The sequence below is a fragment of the Chaetodon trifascialis genome, chromosome 3 (assembly GCF_039877785.1).
Source record: "Chaetodon trifascialis isolate fChaTrf1 chromosome 3, fChaTrf1.hap1, whole genome shotgun sequence".
NCBI classification, from domain to species: Eukaryota; Metazoa; Chordata; class Actinopteri; order Chaetodontiformes; family Chaetodontidae; genus Chaetodon; species Chaetodon trifascialis.
Genome location: NC_092058.1, coordinates 18,205,337 through 18,219,031, shown reverse-complemented (window position 1 = coordinate 18,219,031; position 13,695 = coordinate 18,205,337). Strand labels below are relative to the sequence as shown.

At 41.0% G+C, this 13,695-nt stretch overlaps 4 protein-coding genes across 5 annotated transcripts in view; 2 read left to right on the top strand and 2 right to left on the bottom strand.

Moving 5' to 3' along the window:
• The window catches only part of LOC139350657 (leucine-rich repeat neuronal protein 2-like), an 88,627-nt gene extending 78,320 nt beyond the window's left edge, over positions 1-10,307 (top strand). The window contains exon 3 of the mRNA XM_070992179.1: positions 10,290-10,307. The gene's annotated coding sequence lies outside the window, so the exon portion shown is untranslated. The remainder of the gene's footprint in view (positions 1-10,289) is intronic.
• Positions 1,028-5,165, bottom strand: sys1 (SYS1 golgi trafficking protein). Of its 2 annotated transcripts, XM_070992226.1 has the most exons (5): positions 5,035-5,165; positions 3,810-3,896; positions 3,452-3,694; positions 3,285-3,352; positions 1,033-2,999 (listed from the first exon to the last, which is right to left on the bottom strand). In XM_070992226.1, exons 3-5 carry the CDS (start codon positions 3,611-3,613, stop codon positions 2,759-2,761), a joined length of 471 nt encoding a protein of 156 aa, XP_070848327.1. In that variant the 5' UTR covers positions 3,614-3,694; positions 3,810-3,896; positions 5,035-5,165; the 3' UTR covers positions 1,033-2,758. The 2 variants fall into 2 exon arrangements, with proteins under 2 accessions (XP_070848318.1, XP_070848327.1); XM_070992217.1 differs by lacking the exon at positions 3,810-3,896 and having other exon boundaries at positions 1,028-2,999.
• On the top strand, positions 6,624-11,084 carry LOC139350669 (peroxisomal succinyl-coenzyme A thioesterase-like). Its single transcript, XM_070992191.1, has 11 exons — positions 6,624-6,732; positions 7,702-7,911; positions 8,296-8,395; positions 8,737-8,927; positions 9,027-9,202; positions 9,359-9,475; positions 9,698-9,786; positions 10,081-10,174; positions 10,408-10,488; positions 10,704-10,839; positions 10,984-11,084. The coding sequence occupies exons 1-11, from the start codon at positions 6,624-6,626 to the stop codon at positions 11,082-11,084; spliced, it is 1,404 nt and encodes a 467-aa protein (XP_070848292.1).
• A 1,791-nt stretch (positions 11,085-12,875) lies between these two features.
• On the bottom strand, positions 12,876-13,571 carry LOC139327872 (protein S100-B-like). The gene is made up of 3 exons (XM_070957887.1): positions 13,566-13,571; positions 13,249-13,392; positions 12,876-13,028 (listed from the first exon to the last, which is right to left on the bottom strand). Exons 1-3 carry the CDS (start codon positions 13,569-13,571, stop codon positions 12,876-12,878), a joined length of 303 nt encoding a protein of 100 aa, XP_070813988.1.
• Positions 13,572-13,695: the final 124 nt, after the last annotated feature.

Sequence of the window (13,695 nt, the reverse complement as noted above, 5' to 3'; positions counted from 1 at the left end):
TGTGGAGGCACCCTGACACTGATGAGAAAGGCCAGAGTGTAGTTAGGAGTGATTACAGCTCCAAACATGCTTAACTGGATGAGCTGTAAGGACTTAATGCACTAAAGTTAACACTCCACCACATCCTGACAGACTGTTATGAAGGCAACTTTTATGGTAAGCAAGCCAATAGCTAAGAAACTTAAACCTCATTCAGTTAACTGTTTCAGAGTTTCTGTTTGCTTGGAATAATTCATGGAGATGAAGGAAAACCTGTTGTGGAGCTCAGTAACATCAAGTGTCTGTGTGATTTGGCTTTCATGGTGGACATTACCATGTACCTCTCAGAGCTGAACCTCTAGCGCCAGACAGCTTCTCAGCCCTCTGTTTTCAAATGTGAAATCATTTGAAGTGAAATTAAAGCTGTGGTGGGCGCAACTGGAAACAGGAAACATTGTACATTTTCCTACACCACAAGAACAAAAGCCTGCTATGACGTCTGAACACACTGGTGAGTGAAAACTCCGTCAGGCTTTGGCAAGAGGTTTCAGGACATGAAAAGTCAACAGAAGGATCTGAATATATTTGCTAGACTGTTTAATGTGGAACCAGCTGATGTGCCTGACAGCCAATAACACAAAATCATTGAGCTGCAAAGCAACGGCCAACTACTGAGAGCAGCTCTTTTCAAAACTGACTGATGCAAAGTCTTAGTTCTGCTCCAGACTGACTGACCCAAACCTGGAAAACCTGCTGTGGGTATCATCATCATCCCCATCCCCATCATCATCATCATCATCATCATCATCATCATCATCATCATCATCATCATCATCATCTTTTTGTTAAAATCCACCTGGACTCCTCATGCCTGTCTGCTTGGTCCCTCACATCCAGCCATCACAGAGGTTAGTGTGAGGTGTTACAAAAATTGTTATAAAAATGTAAATGACCCTTGAAAGAGAAATGGTTCCCCACCCCTGGGATAAAGGATACTATATGGGCTGGAGAACACTTACACATAAAAATGTTGTCAGTAAACGCAGTTCATTTGCAAATGCATTCTGTCTTTATTCACGTTGTACACAGTGTCCCTTTTTTGGAATCGAGGTTGTAATAATATGCAGTTATTTTAGACTGGTTTCAAAAACCATCACTAAATGAAATGAAATTGTTCCAGAAACTACTGCTGCATATTTCAGTACTCTTTACATCACAACCCCACAAACAGTCATTTGTTTGTGGGGTTCTGTTTCACAGACATAGCCTGCTGTCAGAACACACCGAGGGGCTGGTTCACCTTGTCTGCATAATACATGACATAAAAATGGAAACAAACAACACTAGCAATGCAAACTGCTGTACAAGCTTGACAAGGAAGGCCTAAAATGAGTACTGTGTGACTGAATGCACAAACCTCATCCAGAAAGATAAAAATAAGCCTGATTTTAGACTTCAGATCAATTGTGTGCAGTGATAATAAATATGTAAGTTTGTTTGAATACTTGTTACTGCTTTACCACGAGTCCAACCAGGACCCTGACTACAGGGATGATGAAGACATGGCAGGTGGGGACAGAAGAGGTGTAAAACAGGAGAAGAGTAAGAGGGGGGTCAGTCATCACCAGTGTGGACAAGCAGCATCTAGAGCCAGAATATTTTCACATCCAACTTGGCGATAGCTGTAACATTGGAAAGATGGTTTCAGTGAGTTTTATTTTGTTTATGTCGAGTCTGAATAAAGTGTGTTTGACAATGAGTAAGCTCAGCAATAGAGCTCATCTAAATTTGGTAAAAGAGAGAAACTTGAATTCAGAAGATGCATGTTTAATTTTTATTTTGTTTAATAAGGAAAATAGTTGTATGAATATTTCCTTTCTTAGTTAGGTTATTTTTTATCTATTTATGAGACTAAGAAAGCTAAGACAGCTTGTGGCAGATACTACAAGGGGAGGCCTGAGCTATAAAATCATTTGTTATGGTAAAAAGTGGTGTTATGAGACAAGACGCGCTGTAGCTAGCTGATTAGCATGCTAACTTCTGTAGATATCACTGTAACAGAATGCACAAACATCTTTGCTATATGGTCAGAAATGCAAATTCTTCACATTCTGTTGATCATGTTACTTATTTTTTTGAGTAATTAAACTAAAATTCTGGCCATACCTTATACATTGTAAGATACAGCTGTAAGAAAAAAATGATACAAGCTGCAATAGCTAACTTTGCATACTGGCATCTCTACATTGCAGTGAATTTCAAAACCAAAACTGTTTGCCAATCCAGCCTACCTGTAATTATACCAACACAAAGAGAGAAGAAAAATGTCTGCTGCTGACATGTGTTGCTCTCCTGCAGTTTGTATTTACTCTGAAATTTTAAATTGGTCATTTCCTGTGTGTGAAAATGTGCACATAACACAAATATTCTAACGCTCAAAACGAGGGAATGCTCATGCTGATATACTCAAAATGAACACAAAATTACAAAGAAAAAAAACAATATCATCATCATTAGGTTCAGAGAAACGTGTAAACTGATGCCTGCTTTCATAAGCATTAAAACACATATTGTAATATCCAACACTTATCGGACAGCTGTGAATAAATAGATCAGTTCATCTGGTGTATTTAACTTGAGGAAGAAATGGACGACAATCCAACATCTTCGCTGATGGAGGTTCACACTCCATTTCTTTTGCAAGCAGTGAAAGCTTCCTCTGAGCCAGTTCCTCGGGGGTTAAGCTTCCACAGTCTTTCCGTGTGGTGTTGACAAAAATTCACAGGTTAGATTTGGGTCCACTATTGACTGGAATAGCCCTGAGCTCAGTCCGCATGCACAAGTACTCTCCAATTACAGCCATCAATGCCATGCAGGCTACATTGACGAGCCACCAGGACAAGGCTGCCGGAAGATGAGCATTATAGATCCAGCAGCCGATCATATGGAAGAAGTGCACAGTGACTGTGAAGTCCAGGCACTGTTTCCCTCGACGGATGAAGAACCACAGACCAAGGGCGCTGCAGAAACAACGAGAAAAAAACATTGTCATCAGCGCTTCTCATTTATTTTCACAGACATGGTTAGACACAAAGACGCCCCAACAGAATTGTTCAAGGTTTGTCATGTACCAAATCTATAGAAATTATTTTTTTCACTTCTATGCTTTGTGAGTGAACATCTCTTTCAACAGCGTTTAGTCCCACTGGTCCAAATACTTCAGTTGAGCAGGTGTGAATAAATTCACTACGCCCTTTAAACTGTTTGTATCAGATATCAGAGAAAAAACTAAAGAAATTACTCACCAGGTGAGAGAGTTCAAGATGAATGCCATCATTGAGAGTCTGCCCTGCATTGTTGCAAAACCAAGAACCTGCCAAAGCAGAGCAAAGATTCAAATACCATTTCAGAAGAGTATGAATGTGCCTCACATGTAGAATACACAGATGGTCACAGAATTGTTATAACTTACGTCATAGCTGAAGATCTGGTCCAGTGACCGATTACTTTGCACCAAACTGTCCACTCCAGCCAACCACAGGCCCAGAAAGCTGTAGTAGATGCACTGCATCAACACAATCTGACTCACAATGAGGACCGGGTCCCAGATGTAGCTACGGAAGTGACTGGCCATTGCGGAGTGATGTCCAACATACAGGCCCAAAGGATGTTACGAGCTGGCCCATCCAGTGTGACCTGTGTGTGATCTCAAACTCTGAAACAGACCAAGTTACATTTTATCAATGTATTTTCTGTCTTGAATTTTGTGTCTTAGCCCAACAGCTTTATGACGCAGAAATAGGATCCAATAACTGTTGGATCACACTTACGTCAGTAGAAAAATGGCCAACTGCATTGCTGTTAGAAACAGTGTCCTCTTTATCCAAACAGGTGGACTACGAAATATAGGATAAAATCTAAAAGGAGCACCAAATGTAAGTGTTGCATGAAGTAGAAGTGTTTGAAAAATCCAAGAAAGTTATGCTAGCTCTGAGCTCACAGCAAGCTCCTCTGTTAGAACAGACAGTAAAACATAATAATCTCTAACACCTTGACATTACTGTTTGACATTTGAAGCAATTTGTTCTTTTGGTGTGTGAAGAACATTTGATTGGTTTAAGCAGTACAAGCAGTCCTTATTTACCTTCCTCCTACAGAGTCAACAACTTCTAATCATTATCAATAGGCCAGGAATGTGGTCAATACAATTGTTCACCTTTTTGTCTTTGTATATAACAAATTTTAACTTTGAATACAGCGAAAAACAACACTTTGAAGTAGAGGGAAATATGACTGAGCTTTATTATTATACTGGAAATTTAAGGCTGATACTGATGGCGATATTTGGGATAAATCTGATAATATAATCGGGCAATAGTATTTTTTATTCTAAATTGTGAGAAAGATACATGCGGAGCAGGACATTTAATAGTGTAAAAATGTACTTGACAGTGTTTTCTGGTGGACAAACTTAGTTACTTCTCACTTAGATCGCCATTTCTCATTGCTTACGAGAAGGATGTGATGGCAGAGTAATACATAAGCAAACAACCAATCCAAGAAAATGTGTTAATGCAAGCATCGACCTCTGTCTGAAAATACCTGCTGACGGCTTAGCTAAGGAGTATAACACCCACAGCTACCATTGATTGTTATAGATAAACTGCATGTATCTGGCCTTGGCTGTGTCACAAATGCGTACATTTAAAGTCAAGACCAGGCTAAACGAGCTAGCAGCTAAAGTTAGCTGTCCCCAACACTATCAACGATTAGCAAAAGCTACCATTAACCAGTTACTATGTATTAGCACTATTTTGAGGGTGTCTAAATTACTCAAGGACAGATGTGACTTCCAATTCAAATGATCATAAATGCCAAATTAACGCAGGAGTTGATTTATCCGTGGGTGGAAGCAACACTTAGCTAAGTCTCGTTCTCGTCTAACGTATCAATAACACGGATGATGACCAACAAGTTACAGCGTGTTAGCATTGCTGGTTTCTTTTGAAGCAGAGGGCAAACAACTTCAACAGAACAAAGACAGCTGATACATACCTGTGTACTTGATTAGGAAGGTTTCGGAGTGCCGTATTAATCTCCTCGGTTGCTTAATGTATACAGAAACCTTGAAAACCGGGCCTCGTAGTCGACTGGCTAAACCTTGTTGTCAACACGGAAGTCACGGCGGTGATTCCGGAAAGAAAACTGAACTGATGGTACTTTATTTTCAATGTAAAACACTTGAGACGTGTTACTGAGACGGTCCGTACCAGCCTTCCTGTGAAATTAGTTCTTAGAGCAAGAAAATGCCTATAGTCTTGATATACTCAGAAAGTATATGTTTCTTAGCCAAGTAACTGGTGTTTTTTGTTCTATTTATGCAAGACTAACACATATTTTGAAATCCTTTCCCTTTTAACTTTCGGAAGTTGAGAAAGTGGTTTCAAATCAAATGAACTTTGTAATATAAATGTAATAAATATATAATAAATAACTGAAGTGATAAATAAAAAGATAGAAAAAAATGAAGACGAACACGAGATTTTTTTTTCTTTCGTTTCTAAATAAGAAGTGGTTGCTTGCTGGGTAGATTAGCTGTGAGGAAAATCCATTTGGTCAAAACTGTAGTTAATGATGAAAAACAATGTTGACACAGGGGGTAAGAACAACGTCCAAAGTGGGAGGGGTCAAGCCCTCCATTTAGCTGGCAAGTTGTCAACAATTTTCCTGGTTTCTTCTCATTTTGAACTTTTCTTACGAGGACTCCTAGTGGTAAGATAACTTGATTTGCTCTGCAGTGAGAACCCAAAAACATAAACTCGGTGTCAGAATAGTGCGAAAACTTTTTTTTTTTTCCCCCTGTGAAAACAAAATATGAAGTTTTAGTTTGGAAATCAGCCTCACCAAGTAAACCGCGGGGTCAGTCGCAGCAGCATTTCATTGATAATGCCCCCTAAGCCCCCTTAGAAAGTTTTTGTTATAATAAAACACTCTAAAAGGGACCAATAGAAGCAATAGTTATAGCAAACTTGATAATAGTTAAACAAACTATTGAACTACTCAGTTTTCCGACTATTGAAACCATGTATTTCCATATTTCACTCGTTTATGATAATTCCTTTACATTCACAAATCTGACTGTCCATTTACAGACTGCGATGCACGTGCACAACTGGTGTAAATTTCTTATTATTGCAGGGATTTATCATCATGCATAACAGTTTGACACATTCACAGTAAAGTAGAGTATAAAGTATAGTTTTTGGGCATGAATCCATCACTCATTGTATAAGTACATAGTAACCAGGATCAGTGCATCGCATTTGAAAGGCTCCAATCTGCTGGCAAACTGGAAAAATCCACCTTTTTCAGGACTAAGCCAGTCAGACATCAGTTCCTTACATCTGTTTTGCAAGTCAGTGCTGGGCTGTAGATACTCAGGACATAGGCGTTAGGTTAATTACTAACACAGGGGCCATTCTTAGCTTGACAAATCGTGGTTGCAGAGTGTGCAGCTCCCCCGTGGATCAGTTGTAAGGTTTAAGATTTCACTTTGACATAACAAAGACATGACACAGAAGCGTTTTATGTATTTAAGTGTTTGATCTTTATACATTTTTTGTAGGGTAGACAGAACCACCATAATGTTGAGAGTGCATATGAGTGTGACAGCAATACGGCAGCTCATAGGAATGAAGACAGTACACTGTGCCAGTGTATGCAGGACTGTGGCATGTTTGCATCTTGCTGGGGGTAAGGATATTGTTTGTTCTTTGTGTTTTTCAAATGGGCTATTATTGAGCTTGTGTCTGAGTTGAACAGTGAAATCTACCCTGTAATGCTGCAGGTCTACAACTGCTGATTGTAACTTATGTGAACATCTGAGATAATAAGTGCTTGATTTTCCCTGAAGCCACTGTTCTTACAGAGGGGGTTAATTTTAGGATTAACATTTAGATTTCATTGCTTGTTTGGAAATTTGTCAACTGCCATCTCTACCAAGGAGGTTATGTTTTCTGCTGCACGTTTGCAAGTGAGCAGCTCAAAAACCTGCTGAGAGACTGCTCACCAGAATTTGATGGAAATTTAGGCCATGGGCCAATTAATAGCTTATTAATTGAAGTACTTACATCAGGGTTTTTATTAAAGGTTGCACACATTTCTAAGACATGGCAACATTAAGCATGCATGCTATTCTCTCATGAACTACTGCACTACACACGTGTCTGCTCATTTGCTTTAATTGTGCGATTTCTGATGCAGAAACATACAGTACTATAAAAGAAGGTCACTGTTGGCCAGGTTGCAGCACTGTTGGTTATTAGGCCAGGTGTCTAAGTGAGGAAGTATGTAAGTTGTTGTAGACAAAAGTGTATGCCAAATGCATGCAATATTAAGACGTTTTCCACATTTTCTGTCATTGCCTTGGTGGGGGATACAGTTTGCTAGCCCATGAGATAGAACTGGTATGATATAAATACTCATAAACAGAAAGCACCTTAGCAGAATTACCAAGTGCTTGAGCACAAGAAATAGCTTCAGCAGAGCTATGAAATATTGTGTTGTTAATTTCATCAGCAAAGGTCTGCTGGCCCTTTGATATTTGACATGAAATCTGATGCATGGACATCAGAGCATGAGAAATGCACTATCATCTGTAATATCTCTTAGAGTTTCTTTTGTCATACTTCAAAAGTCACAAGTATTTTCCTCTACCCCTAGGTGGAATTCGGTGGAAGAGCAGCTATAAACAAGCCCCTGTATTGACAGCTACTCCTGTTCGAGGCCTCATAGATGAACAGATCAGCATTAAAGGGCGTTTCCTGCGCCCACACTGTCCTGTCACAGTGTGCGCACAAATGCACAGTGAGGATGGTGACCCGTGGGAGGCATTCGCCCACTATAATACAAATGCAGATGGCACTATCGACTGTGAGTCACACTGACTTCTTTAGTGCAGTATACTCCCTAGTATTGCAATTACCTCCAATTTAATATGTTAATTAGTATAACTGCTATAAAAAATGGTTCCAATAAATGTCAGAAAAAGGCATGATCAGTGTGAGATTAGAACTGAGTTTTGTTACGTTGCCCATTTTTGTAGTAATTTGCAGGTAATTTAAGTCTTATATTTTCAACAGTGCAGCAATACAGCCAGTGTAGGAGCAGGTTTGTAATGTAAAGTTGCAATGAAATTTGAGTTGTAAAATGTTAATTTACTCTGTTTATCATGGATATAACTTTTAGAGAAAAGATTATTTTAACCATTTATGCAGGCAGGTGTTAACCTTTCTCCCCTCTCTGTCACCTCAACAGTGGCCAGGGATCATTCAGTTGGGGGTACGTATTTGGGATGTGAGCCAATGGGACTGTTCTGGGGACTGCAGCCGGCTCTTGGTGCAAGAGAAGGCTTGAGGCAGGTCATATACATCTATAGAAAGCTAAGTTTGTGGCATCAAAGCCAACTGTCTGATGTCTCATACGCTTGTAGCAAGGACCAACATCTCTGCATGAACCCTGTTGCGAATGGTGCCCGGTCATTGCTCAGGCAGGCCGCAGTAGGAAGTCAGGTGAAGCCTTCCAATAATTTACGTCTACAAAGTTATTCAAATAATTACATCAGCTCATGTTCACTGAATCACTTCTACTTCGAGTCCACGTCACACTGCCTAATTAAAATGCATGTTGTTGTTCTAATGAGTGGTCATAACAAACTGTGGTGAGAGTTTCCTGACTGAAATGCGCCCCTCTTCGCAGGCTGAGGAAAAAAAACGTAGAGACTCCTTTTGTTGTGCTCATGTCTTTACTGGAGGACCACGTTTCACCCAGTGAGGGACAGAGCACTGAGCTGGCTTCCATAACTACTGAGCGCTGGTACATGGCACCAGGTGTACAGAGGATAGACCTTCGGCAGAATGGATTGGTAGGGACGTTGTTTTTACCACCCGGTGAGCTCAAGATTTAAAGCATTCTCTCCCAGCTTTTAAGACTGGTATGGAAACACTGTGTCCTCTTAACAGAACCTTCTGTACTGTTCTGCTCTGCAGGCCCAGGCCCCTTTCCTGCCATGTTGGACCTGTGGGGAATGGGTGGAGGACTGGTAGAGTACCGCTCCGCCCTGTTTGCATCCAAAGGCTATGCTAGCCTGTCCCTTGCCTACATAGGGCACAAAGAATTGCCTGGTCCACAAAATCAGTTGAATGTTGACAATTTATATTTCAAGGTAAAATAAGATTAGAGGCTTTATTTTATTATATTATGTTCATTTCTTTCTGTGTCATGTTTATGTGTCACTTAAAAAAACCTCACATTTACTTTCATTGTCTTGTCATTCTCTCAAAATCACCCCTTTTTTTGTTTTGGTTTTTTGTTTGAACAGTCCGCATACCACTTTCTTCAAGATCATGATCAGGTCTGCGGTGACAGAGTTGGGATCATTGGTCTCTCTTTTGGAGTCTTCTTGACACTTCGACTTGCCACTCAGCCTGGTGTCAACGTATGTCTTTCTCTGTCATTCATTTAGAAATCTACAGTTTGATCAATGCATGGCTCCTTGTACGTGACCTAATCCAACCTTTTTATCAGAATGAGTAGCTATGAAAATAAGTACACTACATGTCTACTAATTGGAAATGAACTGTGACTTTTATGAAGTTGCGAGAGAGCTTGCAGGATGGAGTTCACTTTGACTTTCAACAGTTTATGTTCTCCTCTCCAGCCATCCTGTTTGATTTGTATAAATGGTCCCATAGGAAGTACCATCAAGCTTCCAGATGCAGATGGTCCAAGTGAATGGAGTGAAAAATGGTAATATAAGATGCAGCTCACTGTGGAATTGCTACATGAATCAATCTGATCTGACAGGGAGGGTCTAGTTTCAGGTGTGTTACTGTATTTAAGTCCATAGACTAAAGTAGCAGCTTTAGACTTATAGATTAACACTTCATTGTTGATTTGATTGTCTTATCAATTGAGATGATGAAACATCTCTTCTGGTATTTATCTTGGACTGTATGAATCTGTGAAGCAAAAAAATGTTTGTCGCAGAGGTTTTCAACAATTTCCCCAAAGACTGATTTCTCTGTTAACTAATCCTTCTAGGGACAGTAAATATTGGAAATACAACGATCAAGGCCACGTCAGTTTCAAAGACATCTCTTTGCCTGCTGACATTTCCCCTAATAACAAAGTCAAGGTGATGTGAAAGACTTCTCCGACCCCCTGAACCCACCACAACACACAGACTCCACACACACACACACACGCACACACACACACACACACACACACACACACACACACACACACACACACACACACAAGCACACAGGCTCATGTATGCCTTAGGAATATCACGTCAATATGCATATCAATATTTTGTATCAATGAGAGAAACTTAACTTCAGAATGACATGTTGTGTTTTGTAGCTGGAGTCCCTCGCCTCTCCATTAATGTGCATAGTGGGTGAAGATGACCTGAGCTCTTCAAGCATAGAGAACACAGATGTGGTAGATTGTCTTGTTTTACACTTATTTTTTGTTCTATCATTACAAATTGTTTGGAAAGCATTTCTTAAGTAGTCCCGGATGAATATTGTTATAGTGTTTTGTTATACATGTTTTTTATTCAGTCAAACATTTGAGCTCTAAATGAAACAGAGACTTGTTTATGGTCTCGCCGCACAGTTTCAGGTTGTTGTTACAACACTTTTATTGGTCATCAGATCGAGGAGACCCTGAGGGCTGTGGGTAAATCCCATTTGCTCACCCGTTTGTCCTACCCCGGTGCTGGTCACCTGATTGAACCACCTTATACACCGAATTCAAGAGCGTCACTGTGGACCGTCAAACCAAAGAAATGTAAGCCGCATCCCAGAGCTGCATTTTTAGTCCAGCCAAATCTGATGTTATACTTGCTGTCATTGTAAAATTGAATATGTACTACTATGGAAACAATGGAAAAAATGATAATCGTAACGCTGCCCTGTGTTCTTTCTCCTGCAGTGATCACTGTGTGGGGAGGTCATCTTGCACCCCACGCTGCTGCCCAGGAAGACGCCTGGAAGAAGATCCTGGATTTTATGGAAAGTCATCTGAGACAGTGAATCAAAATCTTCAGATAGAAAATTCATCATTATAAATGTGACTTTCAAACTCTGCATTTATCTTCGAGGGTTTTACATGTAGGGACAATAAAGACATGTGCTGTTACATACCTTACATACCATACATACCATACTCAGTCACTCACATGGAGCAGGCTGCAGATTGTCCACAAGGAGAAGCTGTTTGGTCACCTGCCAACCACCTCCAGAGGGAAAATCATCTTAGCAACAGTTTAGACCCAAAGATGTCACGTCACCAGGTGCTCCTTCACATGTGACAGATGGTCATAGCCGTAATCTTGCCAAAAGGTGGCGCAGTTCAGACTGGAACTGATTGTGAAGTGCAGGTCTGCATCTGCGTCTCTAAAGATGGATGATACTACCTGAGTCCTGTTTCAATGCGTCCTTGTTGTAGAAAATGGAAAAAAAAAATGTAATTATCTGTCACAAAGTAAAATGTCCTTTGATGAGCCTCAGTAATAAATAAATGTGCATTGAAAACACACTTACAGTGGGAATTTAAGACTTCGTGGATGTTTTTCCAGGCCAGTGGGACTTTGTAGTGGCAACCTGATGGCATTAACTGGAAGGCTTGGGAGGGGGAGAGAGGGGTCCTGCTTGATCTTGTGGCTTTCCTGTTTGCTTACCAAGTGTACAGTTCAGATAAGAGAGTTTGGGGTGAAGCTGCTATTTTAAGAAGAAGAAGAACAATTCCTTTATTTGTCACAATTGTTACACACAACATGCAGAGTTGAGGGGGAAACTGCACACGCCATGCATTTGTGAAATTCTTTCCCGCTTTTTGACACATCCATGGTCAGCCCTTCCTCCACGGCAGACCAGGAGCGGTGGGCTGCCAGTCGACCGGCGCCCGGGGACCCAGGTCTCGTTTGTCACCATTGGTCAGGTGGTGATCATCTTGCATGTTTTTAGTGGGGGTATTTTTATGGAGGATACCGCAGGTGAACACGGGGAGAACATGCAAACTCCACACAGAAAGGCCCTTATTTTTCCTCGAGCAGCAGGCACCAAAGGCATGGTGGAGGACACGCCCCCAGCGTCCACAGTGGGATTTGAACCGGGGAATCCCGCTGTGGGTGCTGGGGGCGTTTCCTCCATGGCCTGATTAGTCATGCAGTAGAGCTTTGCTTTGTGTTTGGTGGTGAGAGTGTTGTACCAGGATGAAATGTTGAAGGTGAGTAGTTAGTGAAATGCATAGTTCTTCATACCTTGTCATAATTTAGATATTTTATTTTATGCAGGGGCGGCACGATGTCGCAATCAGGTAGTGCGCGTGCCTCACAGCAAGAAGGTTGCCGGTTCGATGCCCGGGCAGGGCCTTTCTGTGTGAAGTTTGCATGTTCTTCCCGTGCATGCGTGGGTTCTCCCCGGGTACTCCAGCTTCCTCTCACAGCTCATTAGGTTGATTGGTTACTCTAAATTGCCCCTAGGTGTGAGTGTGAGTGTGAATGGTTGTCTATCTTTGCATGTTGCCCTGCAATTGGCTGGCGACTGGTCCAGGGTGTACCCCACCTCTCACCCGTTGAAGCTGGGATAGGCTCCAGCCCCCCTGCAACCCCGAAAGGGATAGGCAGTATAGAAATTGAATGGATGGATGGATATTTTATGCAGCAAACATTTATAATACAAACAAAAGATGTAACAAAGATCCAAGTTGGTCAGACTCTTTTCAGACACCTTGTTGTTCATGTACACAAATCACTTCATCTACCAGTATGTGACACTTCTGTCATGCTCCAAGTTTTATTGAGTAATGCAGAGACATGCCAATCAATCATTACGGTAGTTTGGGATGAAGAGTTCTTGGCACGCTGAGGTGACCATGGCGATGAGGGCAATGAACTCCTTGAAGTCGATCTCCAGGTCTCCGTTCTGGTCAAGGTCAGCAAAGAGCTCGTCCAGAGTTTCGTTCTCTTGGATTTTCTGTTCAGCAGGAAAAGTGAGTGAAAGTGAAACATTTGCAAGCAATAGACAACAAATCTAACAAATCCAAGTATCTAATGTTCAGTAACACACATTTAACTGTAGCTGAATGAAAATGACACCTGCATGTTGAAAGCCCATTATCTTTACATACAAGCACTATACTGCAAAGTGCTGCCATAAACATGCCGATGTTTACACTCAAAGCTTCATAACTTACCATTATGAAATTACTCATCTCGTTGTCGATGAGCGCTTTAAGCTCTGCTTTCTTCAGCTTGCACTTGTGACCCGAGTATTTGTGGAAAACTTGGATAATCGTGACCATGCTACTCTCTAGGTCTGACATATTCTCTGCTGATGCCTGCACCAAACAATTTCAATCAATTCCAACTTCATACTCATATGAGGGTGTTGTGATGGACATACATGGACTACACTGTAACATGATAGATGCACTTCACTTATTGTAATCTAGGAATGGATATCAGATGTATGGAAATAAACTTTTTGCTTCAAATATTTCGTCTTTCTTACCTCCATCTGAAGAAGCTCCCCTGCCGTGTAGGGATCCTAAGTGCAACTGATGGCTTATCCAGCAGTGTGCTGGCTGCCTCGCCCACTTTACAGTGGACACTAAACTGTATTGATCAATTACACAAAGGCT

Excerpts from the sequence above, each read along its gene's own strand:
- sys1 (XM_070992217.1), bottom strand. The coding sequence starts at position 3,613 with ATGGCCAGTCACTTCCGTAGCTACATCTGGGACCCGGTCCTCATTGTG. Across the intron at positions 3,353-3,451 it reads ACCAGATCTTCAGCTATGAC|GTTCTTGGTTTTGCAACAAT; the intron begins GTAAGTTATAAC and ends CTGCTTTGGCAG. Across the intron at positions 3,000-3,284 it reads ATCTTGAACTCTCTCACCTG|CGCCCTTGGTCTGTGGTTCT; the intron begins GTGAGTAATTTC and ends TTGTTTCTGCAG.
- LOC139350669 (XM_070992191.1), top strand. The coding sequence starts at position 6,624 with ATGTTGAGAGTGCATATGAGTGTGACAGCAATACGGCAGCTCATAGGA. Across the intron at positions 9,476-9,697 it reads CCACTCAGCCTGGTGTCAAC|CCATCCTGTTTGATTTGTAT; the intron begins GTATGTCTTTCT and ends TCTCCTCTCCAG. Across the intron at positions 10,489-10,703 it reads GCATAGAGAACACAGATGTG|ATCGAGGAGACCCTGAGGGC; the intron begins GTAGATTGTCTT and ends ATTGGTCATCAG.
- LOC139327872 (XM_070957887.1), bottom strand. Across the intron at positions 13,029-13,248 it reads AGATGAGTAATTTCATAATG|AAAATCCAAGAGAACGAAAC; the intron begins GTAAGTTATGAA and ends CCTGCTGAACAG.